The sequence below is a fragment of the Oncorhynchus mykiss genome, chromosome Y, assembly GCF_013265735.2.
Source record: "Oncorhynchus mykiss isolate Arlee chromosome Y, USDA_OmykA_1.1, whole genome shotgun sequence".
NCBI classification, from domain to species: domain Eukaryota; kingdom Metazoa; phylum Chordata; class Actinopteri; order Salmoniformes; family Salmonidae; genus Oncorhynchus; species Oncorhynchus mykiss.
The window spans coordinates 37,347,783-37,359,472 of NC_048593.1; the positions used below are offsets into that span (position 1 = coordinate 37,347,783).

Consider the following 11,690-nt stretch of genomic DNA (forward strand, 5'->3'; position numbering starts at 1 on the left):
TGTTTCAAAATGACTAGTGTTGGATGTTAAACTGTTTCAAAATGACTAGTGTTGGATGTTAAACTGTTTCAAAATGACTAGTGCCTGATGTTAAACTGTTTCAAAATGACTAGTGTTGGATGTTAAACTGTTTCAAAATGACTAGTGCCTGATGTTAAACTGTTTCAAAATGACTAGTGTTGAATGTTAAACTGTTTCAAAATGACTAGTGTTGGATGTTAAACTGTTTCAAAATGACTAGTGTTGAATGTTAAACTGTTTCAAAATGACTAGTGCCTGATGTTAAACTGTTTCAAAATGACTAGTGTTGGATGTTAAACTGTTTCAAAATGACTAGTGCCTGATGTTAAACTGTTTCAAAATGACTAGTGTTGAATGTTAAACTGTTTCAAAATGACTAGTGTTGGATGTTAATTAAACTGTTTCAAAATGACTAGTGCCTGATGTTAAACTGTTTCAAAATGACTAGTGCCTGATGTTAAACTGTTTCAAAATGACTAGTGTTGAATGTTAAACTGTTTCAAAATGACTAGTGCCTGATGTTAAACTGTTTCAAAATGACTAGTGTTGGATGTTAAACTGTTTCAAAATGACTAGTGCCTGATGTTAAACTGTTTCAAAATGACTAGTGTTGAATGTTAAACTGTTTCAAAATGACTAGTGCCTGATGTTAAACTGTTTCAAAATGACTAGTGTTGGATGTTAAACTGTTTCAAAATGACTAGTGTTGGATGTTAATTAAACTGTTTCAAAATGACTAGTGTTGAATGTTAAACTGTTTCAAAATGACTAGTGCCTGATGTTAAACTGTTTCAAAATGACTAGTGTTGGATGTTAAACTGTTTCAAAATGACTAGTGTTGGATGTTAATTAAACTGTTTCAAAATGACTAGTGCCTGATGTTAAACTGTTTCAAAATGACTAGTGCCTGATGTTAAACTGTTTCAAAATGACTAGTGTTGGATGTTAATTAAACTGTTTCAAAATGACTAGTGCCTGATGTTAAACTGTTTCAAAATGACTAGTGTTGGATGTTAAACTGTTTCAAAATGACTAGTGTTGGATGTTAATTAAACTGTTTCAAAATGACTAGTGCCTGATGTTAAACTGTTTCAAAATGACTAGTGTTGAATGTTAAACTGTTTCAAAATGACTAGTGTTGGATGTTAATTAAACTGTTTCAAAATGACTAGTGTTGGATGTTAATTAAACTGTTTCAAAATGACTAGTGTTGGATGTTAATTAAACTGTTTCAAAATTACTAGTGTTGGATGTTAAACTGTTTCAAAATGACTAGTGCCTGATGTTAAACTGTTTCAAAATGACTAGTGTTGGATGTTAAACTGTTTCAAAATGACTAGTGCCTGATGTTAAACTGTTTCAAAATGACTAGTGCCTGATGTTAAACTGTTTCAAAATGACTAGTGCCTGATGTTAAACTGTTTCAAAATGACTAGTGTTGGATGTTAAACTGTTTCAAAATGACTAGTGTTGGATGTTAAACTGTTTCAAAATGACTAGTGCCTGATGTTAAACTGTTTCAAAATGACTAGTGTTGGATGTTAAACTGTTTCAAAATGACTAGTGCCTGATGTTAAACTGTTTCAAAATGACTAGTGTTGAATGTTAAACTGTTTCAAAATGACTAGTGTTGGATGTTAAACTGTTTCAAAATGACTAGTGTTGAATGTTAAACTGTTTCAAAATGACTAGTGCCTGATGTTAAACTGTTTCAAAATGACTAGTGTTGGATGTTAAACTGTTTCAAAATGACTAGTGCCTGATGTTAAACTGTTTCAAAATGACTAGTGTTGAATGTTAAACTGTTTCAAAATGACTAGTGTTGGATGTTAATTAAACTGTTTCAAAATGACTAGTGCCTGATGTTAAACTGTTTCAAAATGACTAGTGCCTGATGTTAAACTGTTTCAAAATGACTAGTGTTGAATGTTAAACTGTTTCAAAATGACTAGTGCCTGATGTTAAACTGTTTCAAAATGACTAGTGTTGGATGTTAAACTGTTTCAAAATGACTAGTGCCTGATGTTAAACTGTTTCAAAATGACTAGTGTTGAATGTTAAACTGTTTCAAAATGACTAGTGCCTGATGTTAAACTGTTTCAAAATGACTAGTGTTGGATGTTAAACTGTTTCAAAATGACTAGTGTTGGATGTTAAACTGTTTCAAAATGACTAGTGTTGAATGTTAAACTGTTTCAAAATGACTAGTGCCTGATGTTAAACTGTTTCAAAATGACTAGTGTTGGATGTTAAACTGTTTCAAAATGACTAGTGTTGGATGTTAATTAAACTGTTTCAAAATGACTAGTGCCTGATGTTAAACTGTTTCAAAATGACTAGTGCCTGATGTTAAACTGTTTCAAAATGACTAGTGTTGGATGTTAAACTGTTTCAAAATGACTAGTGTTGGATGTTAATTAAACTGTTTCAAAATGACTAGTGTTGGATGTTAAACTGCCACAAAGTGTGATATAAATAGCCTACATTATATTATATTAAATTAAAGGTAGGTAGGCCTACTTTTCGGGTGATACTGACAGAATGATAAAAACTGTCACCTGAACTGAAATACATTGAATTAATTAATTATTACTATATTGTTATCATTCTAATTATTTGATGACATAATTATTCTGGTTTGTAGTATTTATACCTGTTGAAGCTGTTTTTATACACATCTGTTTTATGGTAGGATATAAAGTAAAGTGACATATGACATAATACGTGGAATCTCCTTAATCAATCATAAATTACGTTTTTTAATAAATAGCTATTTTCTAAATAGCTTTAGTTATTTACATTTTTTGAATAATTTACCTAAAAACGTTATTATTTAAATACTTTATCTAAAGAAAAAAAAAATTATATTATATTTTGTAATATCAGATAACTCAATGAAATGGCCCATACAAACTTAATTCTAGATATAAATAAATAATAGAAAATGTAAAGAAAACTTGAAATATTATGTTCTATTTCGTTAGTAATTATTTGAACAACATGAACAGTAAGGTCTGAATCAATTACAATGACCTGCATGGACCATTTAATGTTCTCTTTAATTATTCGAAGTTTAGGCTACAAAATCAACTGTATGATTTGACTGTGGGAGTTGGCTATGAAGTCTTTTTTCGTTTTAAATTCAATGTATTTCAATGGTATCGAAATTTAGACACAAAGTCTATGTTAATTGTGTGACCCTCATTAAACCTGGCTAAAAACTTGCAATGTTTCTTCATCCGACTGGTTCAATTCCGTTTCTAAAGCACAAGAGAAAGATGACTAACAGCGGAGAGGCATAAACTGGGGGCATCGAGAGGGCAATGAGTTGTATTAACATTCGAAATATCCCACGAGCCACTTCCTCCTGGTTTAGAACCCCCAGCCAACACCCTCTCAGATTGGGGCCTTACAGAGAATGTCGTGAAAAGGTGAGCACGATACTAGACCGACATATCACCTCGGAGATCTGTTTGAAATTCCCCTCAATACAGCCGTGGAGCCGCGCTGTCTGTTTCAGCCCAGCACAGAAAAAAATAGGCCTAGATTACTTAACCCCAAAGAAGCAGGCCAATTCCATGTTTTATATAATCCTACAAGTAAGTTTGAATTTAAGGTCATCTGAAATATGTCTAACTGCAGTGGGAGAGTAAAATATAGGTAAACTCTTGAAATAAAGATAAATATATATGACTAATACTATAAAGATTATATCACACAAAACAAGTAAAGGCATGAGGAATTTTGAAGAGGACAAAGACATAATGTATCTAAGGAAATATAGGTATTTTAAAGAGGGCAGTATTACATTTAATAAGGATTTATTGGGGCACATGTATATGCACAACATGATTTTATGCTATCTGTTCATTTGAAAAAGGCCATGGCCACTCCAGGGCTCTCTACCACGTTCCTCGACCCTTCCCCATTTTATTCCACAAGTTATGCGGACACGGCAGTAGCAGGTTCTCCCGTTGAGAAAATCAACATGAACTCATGTTAGTTTCTCCTGTGCGATTTGTAGCATTCTTCTAGACGCCCAGGACGGCTTTGATGCTGGTGCTCGGCTCCCTTTGAAATGCAGGGCCTTCTCTAATGCAAATCCACCCTGATGGGATAAGGCGAGGGAGGGAGATGAGGGCTATAAAATGTTGACGTCAGCGCGACAACTCCTAACCGGCAGCGTGTCTAGCAAACAATAAGTTAAAGAGTATAGGTGGAACAGCCAGGTGGAGGAGGCCTTTGGTTAAACAGAAACCCGGGGAAGAGGAGGCAAGAGTAACGCACTGGACGCACACTATGCGCAGGAGTTACCATTCGGGAATATGTATGTGAGTTATCTTTTGGAGAAGGACACCAGCATGTACCCAAATTCAGTGCGACATCCCAGCCTAAACTTGAACCATCAGAACTTTGTTCCCGCACCTCCGCAGTATTCGGATTTCAGCGGATACCATCAAGTTCCTGGGATTAACAATGACCCCCACCACAGCCAGACTGGGGCCTGGAACCCCGTTTACGCACCTCCGACCCGGGAAGACTGGTCGCCCTATGGGCCAGGTACAGGACCGTCCACATCGAATCCGGGAGCAATTGGCTATAGCCCCCCAGAGTTCTCTCCAGTCCCACAACCCGGGCTTCTCCCGTCGTCTATCAACTCATCTGTAGGTCAGCTCTCTCCCATTTCTCAGCGCAGAAACCCTTATGATTGGATGAGGCGGAGCGCGCCACCGGCAAATTTAGGTAGGTTATTTCATACATCTTTGTAATCAAGGAGTGTATAATGTTGTTGTCCATAAGACCATAGAAAATAAAGCGTAAATGATAAAAGATGTATTAAATTAAACGTACCTGTAGCAAAGCACGCACTTATATGAAATAATGTGTCAAATTCAGTGTCTTTGGTCCATTTTTTCTGAAACCACAGATACTTAAATACTGTAGGCTGTACGCAGTCTTGAGAGGTAAAAGCTCACCCAGAACAACTGCGCTTCCAAATGCGTGCACCTGTTCACTGAATTCAGAGACGAATTCATGATTCAACTCAGAAAGAAGGAATACCAGGTTACCTGGCTGTCGCTTGGTTGTTCATAGCTGATTCATTCGTTAGTATTTGTTCAATCCCATCAAGGTATTTGACATTGCATATTGTTTACTGACATAAACGTTATCTTGCGCGGCCATCAGCCTAGTTGGTCCTCTCATGCTCACTATTATTTTGTGAACTCATGAATCACACCTCACATGCCGTCATAAATTAGTGGTATTATCTCGTGAGTTTTATGGTTATAATATGGCCTATGTAATGTATTATACAAGTCGAGGGTAAACCAGGGTATGCAATTTAATTGCATTACATTAAGTGTTCAATGATTATGCTTATGATTATAATTGCCTATCATCGTGCAGTAAAAAGTAATAGGCTAGTATAGCTTATAACAGTCATAATATAGTCTAGGCTATATAAATGACTTTATTACCATATTTATGATCATCTTCGAATTCATCTTTGATTTTGTCTGGTGTAGCTTATAGACTTCACAATTCTGTTATTATGTTCCTCCTATTATGTGAGCAATCCCTCGTCCCCCGATACATGTTACAGGATTGTTTCATAATATCAATAAGAATTCTCTAGTCAGTTGAGACGGCTTAACCTGGAAGTGATCAGATGAAAGAAACCGTCTGGGGTTTTGAATATCTTGTTATGCAAATTAGGCCGTTGGTTGTCGTCTTGTATGTCGTAGGGCTCTAGAATGGTTCGCTATGTTGTAATTCTTTTTTAGCCATTATGTCTCTTGGCAGGAGTTCTTGTTGTCGATTTACTTTGATGTCGCTCGCTTTGTTCACGCTTGTCCTACACTAGACCTTCCTTATGCGCCATAATGGCCTGCTGATATAATACGTCATTGACATCATATGACATGACATTTATGAAAATACATATTTTACTGAATTCAATTGAATGGGCATGGAAGCACATTGGTGTACTGTTCCTACAGATTTATTAACTCACTTGCTGTATATGCCTGTATTTAAGTTTGATCCTCTACGCCCTCATACTCAACTCTGGGGTCTTCAACTCAGTTCCACTGCTCTAAGGCAGGGATGTCAAACTCATTCCACTGAGGGCCTAGTGTCAGCTGTTTTTTTTCTCTCCCTTTCAATCAAGACCTAGACAACCAGGTGAGGGGAGTTCCTTACTAATCAGTGACCTTATTTCATCAATCAAGTACAAGGGAGGAGCGAAAACCCGCAGACACTTGGCCCTCCGTGGAATGAGTTTGACACAAGGCCTCTATCTGAGATCCTCAAAAGGCCTACACATGTCCCAACATCTTGGTTTTATTGACATTTTGGACATACGTATGTCATCAGTTCAAGCAAGCAGGCCTGTATCACAGGAGCCTACACACCAGCTCCTCCAGGTCTCACCGATGATCTCTAAATAACCGGTACTGAATTTGCAAGCATGCAGTTTGGAGGCATGTGAATCCTAGACCAAACTGGCTACCCTAGTGCCAAAGAGTGAGATGGCTATACGGTGCAATCGAAAAGTATTCAGACCCCCATGACTTTTTCCACATTTTGTTACATTACAGCCTTATTCTAAAATAGATTCAATATTTTTTTCCTCATCAATCTAATACCCCATAATGTTAAAGCAAAAACTGTTTTTTAGAAATGTTTGCAAATGTATACATTTTGTTGTTGTTGAAGTGTCACATTTACATAAGTATTCAGACCCTTTACTCGGTACATTGTTGAAGCACCGTTGGCAGCGATTACAGCCTTTTATATTATTGGGTATGATGCTACAAACTCGGCACACCTGTATTTGGGGAGTTTCTCCCATTCTTCTCTGAAGATCCTCTCAAGCTCTGTCAGGTTGGATGGGGAGCGTCACTGCACAGCTATTTTCTGGTCAGAGACTTGTCCGGAAGCCACTCCTGCAGTGTCTTGACTGTGTGATGAGGTTCAGGGGCGGCAGGGTAGCCTAGTGGTTAGAGTATTGGACTAATAACCGGAAGGTTGGAAGGCAAACTCCAAGCGGGCTGTCATGTGCCTTTTACTGATGTGTAGCTTCCGTCTGGCCACTCTACCGTAAAGGCCTGATTGGTGGAGTGCTGCAGAGATGGCTGTCCTTCTGCAAGGTTCTCCCATCTACACAGAGGAACTCTGGAGCTCTGTCAGAGTGACCATCGGGTTCTTGGTCACCTCCCTGACCAAGGCCCTTCTCCCCTGATTGCTCAGTTTGGCCGGCTCTTGGAAGAGTCTTGGTGGTTCCAAACTTCTTCAATTTAATAATTATGGAGGCCACTGTGTTCTTGGGGACCTTCAATGCTGCAGAAATGTTATGGTACCCTTCCCCAGATCTGTGCCTACGGACAATCCCTTTGACCTCATGGCTTGGTTTTTGCTCTGACACGCACTGTCAGCTGTTGGACCTTATATAGACAGGTGTGTTTCCAAATCGTGTCCAATCAATTGAAGTTACCAATCAAATTGTAGAAACATCTCAAGGATGATTAATGGAAACAGGATGCACCTGAGCAAAGGGTCTCATAGCAAAGGGTCTGAATACTTATGTAAATAAGGTATCTTTTTACATTTTTTATAAATTTACTGAAAATTCAAAAAAGTTTTTTGTTTTGTCATCATGTGGTATTGTGTTAGATTGACAAGGAAAACAAATAGTGAATATATTTTTAGAACAAGGCTGTAACGTAACAAAATGTGAAAAAAGTCAAGGGGTCTTAATACTTTCCGAATGCACTGTAAAACGCTTTTCTCTTTGTATAGAAAACCTACCAGAAATCAAGTTGTAGTCAGTGCCTGGGACCACTTATGATTAACAGAGGCAGCAGGAGCACAGACTTGCGGCTGCCATAAATGTCCATTTCACTGCACCTAATGGGCCCGGGCCGGTTCAAAAATACATGTTTAACCCACATGTATCGTTCCAGTTCATGCGGTTATCTGGTTGTCCCAGACGAGGAGTTTTATGGTCCATGTTAGCGATTAACTCTAGACAAGAGCCATGTCACTTTATCATATCAGCCAGCTGACCATTCATTCTCATGAACGTCTCATTAACCTCCACCGCTAAGCCATTTTATCATATCAGCCAGCTGACCATTCATTCTCATGAACGTGTCATTAACCTCCACCGCTAAACCATTTTATCATATCAGCCAGCTGACCATTCATTCTCATGAACGTCTCATTAACCTCCACCGCTAAACCATTTTATCATATCAGCCAGCTGACCATTCATTCTCATGAACGTCTCATTAACCTCCACCTCTAAACCATTTTATCATATCAGCCAGCTGACCATTCATTCTCATGAACGTCTCATTAACCTCAACCGCTAAACCATTTTATCACATCAGCCAGCTGACCATTCATTCTCATGAACGTCTCATTAACCTCCACCTCTAAACCATTTTATCATATCAGCCAGCTGACCATTCATTCTCATGAACGTCTCATTAACCTCCACCGCTAAACCATTTTATCTTAGCAGCCATCAGTGACATCGGTACACAAGTGCAGTGCTGCAGATTGTGTGTCAACCGCATTCTCTACTTATACAAAGTAAACATTCCCACTTCTTAAAACTTTTCACGTTTGGATTCACGTCATGGGTTCTTGAATGCTCTGGTATTTTTGTTGATGGTTCCAGCAAGGGAGACTATTGTTGAATATTTCCGGGTCCTCTACATTAATTATTATATATATTTTTTGGATGCTTTGACACCTGCCATTCAGATTAAATGCTTATGTGCAGTCTCAGTTTGCCCCTTGGAAGCCTCGTGACGCAAACCCTGTTGTCGCTAGTGATGGGAGCCACTCCAATCAGTACAGTGTTTCATTAACGCAGTATGGAGATTGTATGGGTCAATACCCCCGTAGACATGCACCATGCACCTCAGACGCCGTCCGCTTGGGAGTGGTCCGTCTGTGTCAACATGGTAATTAGAAAACAACGGTCATCAGAGAAGAGGTAGCTATTATGAATCAGGAGGTGAAGAGAATCAATTAAGGGTCGATGGGAGCAGGAGGGTGTGTTCTGTGTTTCAACAGCCTAATGGTCTGGATAACTCTCTGGTCATCAGGCCGGGCCTGGCGCCTTTACAGGCAGGCCCCTCCCCCTCTCAGCTCACACATTTTAATCTTTAACTTGGTTGCTGCTGCTGCACTTAGGTCCCTCGTTCACTATGGACAGAATGAAGTGACTTTTGATTTACGGTACCTAATTAAAAAGACAAGCTGATCTCAGAGCTTTGCTAGTTCATCTGTGTGTGTTTTAGTGAGAGGTTTCATGTATGAAATGAAGCAGAAACCACATTTTCACAGATGTCTGTCTCCTCTTTATTTACTCATCTAATATCGGTTATTTACGGCATGTAAGTTAATGTGAAATCTGATTGTAGCATTAACCCAGTCGTCCTCCCATTATGACCAATGCAGGTGAAGCCCTACTGAGAATCACATCTCAATCTTATGCAAATGTCTGTTCAGTTAGTTTTTGCTACAGATTTGAATGGCAAACAATATGGACAGGGTAGACATTCTATTAACATAACGTCTGTTAAAGTTCAAATAAACATAGAAGTTTTTTTTTTTTTAAATCTCTACGTTACACACACAATATGAAGGTTGAGTGATGACCATACTGTAACTCTGTTGCAGGTGGTAAGACACGAACGAAAGACAAGTACCGGGTGGTGTACACAGATCACCAGCGCTTGGAGCTGGAGAAGGAGTTTCACTATAGCCGCTACATTACCATCAGGAGGAAAGCAGAGTTGGCCACCTCTCTCTGCCTCTCAGAACGACAGGTCAGACAACACCACAGCAGGCAGTCTCTCTCTCTCCCTCGCTCTCTCTCTCTCTCTCTCTCCCTCTCTCTCCCTCTCTCTCTCTCTCTCCCTCTCTCTCTCTCTCTCTCTCTCTCTCTCTCTCTCTCTCTCTCTCTCTCTCTCTCTCCCTCTCTCTCTCTCCCTTTTAGTAGACTATCCACAGAGCACTTATCTCCAATCTTTTGTTTATTCCACAGGTGAAAATCTGGTTTCAGAATCGGCGTGCCAAAGAGAGGAAAGTGAACAAGAAGAAGATGCAACAGCCTCAGGCAGCGTCCACAACAACACCTACTCCACCCAGCAATGTTGCCATGGTGACCAGCAGCAGTGGTGGCCTAGTGTCTTCATCCCTACAAATGACTATCAAAGAAGAATACTGAGGACGAAGGTCTGACGTGAAGAAAAGAAGAAGACTTTGGGCCATATCTAACCTGCAATAGAGACCCCAGTCAACAGCTTGAGTAACATGGGGACAAGGCACATGCAGGGGTCAAAACCTACAGAGAAAAAATATATGTAAAAGACTGGCTGCTGTTTCCTGCGCTTTTGTTTTTGGAAAAGGACAAGACAGACCAACACGAACGTTGGCTGTGCGCAATAGATTACGTGCTGGGGGTTTCGACAAACGGTGGTGATTCCACGTGGAATCATCGGGAAATGGATAGAAAATGAAGGCCCATGTTCTGTGGTCAGAGGCGGTAGGACGGCCACCCGCTGTGCACATGTTCATGTTGGTCCGTCTTGTGAAAGAGAGACAAAGAACTGAGAAAGAGAAAAGCTTTAAATATATATAAATATTAAACTGTTGTCTTTTACTGTTATCATGGCTTCTATTGTACTGGAAATACCTGGAAATGGTTCTGATCCCACGCAATAATAATAATAATACGTGTATATTTTCAAAGTAATTTGTATTAAAAGCTTTATTGTAACCTCTTGAGCTCATTCTTTTATAGTAGGGAAATGGAAGATTGTTGGAGCGCATCTTCAAACTGAATATATTTTCCTAAAACGTTTTACAACATGACGATCTGTCACACATTTAGGATGACATCGTTTTAAAATCATCTACAACGTGACCATCTGTCACACATTTAGGATGACATCATTTTAAAATCATCTACAACGTGACCATCTGTCACACATTTAGGATGACATCATTTTAAAATCATCTACAACGTGACCATCTGTCACACATTTAGGATGACATCATTTTAAAATCATCTACAACGTGACCATCTGTCACACATTTAGGATGACATCATTTTAAAATCATCTACAACGTGACCATCTGTCACACATTTAGGATGACATCATTTTAAAATCATCTACAACGTGACCATCTGTCACACATTTAGGATGACATCATTTTAAAATCATCTACAACGTGACCATCTGTCACACATTTAGGATGACATCATTTTAAAATCATCTACAACGTGACCATCTGTCACACATTTAGGATGACATCATTTTAAAATCATCTACAACGTGACCATCTGTCACACATTTAGGATGACATCATTTTAAAATCATCTACAACGTGACCATCTGTCACACATTTAGGATTACATCATTTTAAAATAATCTACAACGTGACGATCTGTCACACATTTAGGATGACATCATTTTAAAATCATCTACAACGTGACCATCTGTCACACATTTAGGATGACATAATTTTAAAATCATCTACAACGTGACCATCTGTCACACATTTAGGATGACATCATTTTAAAATCATCTACAACGTGACCATCTGTCACACATTTAGGATGACATCATTTTAAAATCATCTAC

The 11,690-nt window shown here is 38.8% G+C and overlaps 1 protein-coding gene across 1 annotated transcript; it reads left to right on the forward strand.

The window, feature by feature from the left end:
• The first annotated feature begins 4,206 nt into the window (after nt 1-4,206).
• cdx1b (caudal type homeobox 1 b) lies at nt 4,207-10,822 on the forward strand. The gene is made up of 3 exons (XM_021591559.2): nt 4,207-4,764; nt 9,721-9,869; nt 10,088-10,822. Exons 1-3 carry the CDS (start codon nt 4,347-4,349, stop codon nt 10,268-10,270), a joined length of 750 nt encoding a protein of 249 aa, XP_021447234.1. The 5' UTR covers nt 4,207-4,346; the 3' UTR covers nt 10,271-10,822.
• Nucleotides 10,823-11,690: the final 868 nt, after the last annotated feature.

Excerpts from the sequence above, each read along its gene's own strand:
- cdx1b (XM_021591559.2), top strand. The coding sequence starts at position 4,347 with ATGTATGTGAGTTATCTTTTGGAGAAGGACACCAGCATGTACCCAAAT. Across the intron at positions 4,765-9,720 it reads CGCGCCACCGGCAAATTTAG|GTGGTAAGACACGAACGAAA; the intron begins GTAGGTTATTTC and ends ACTCTGTTGCAG. Across the intron at positions 9,870-10,087 it reads TCTGCCTCTCAGAACGACAG|GTGAAAATCTGGTTTCAGAA; the intron begins GTCAGACAACAC and ends TTTATTCCACAG.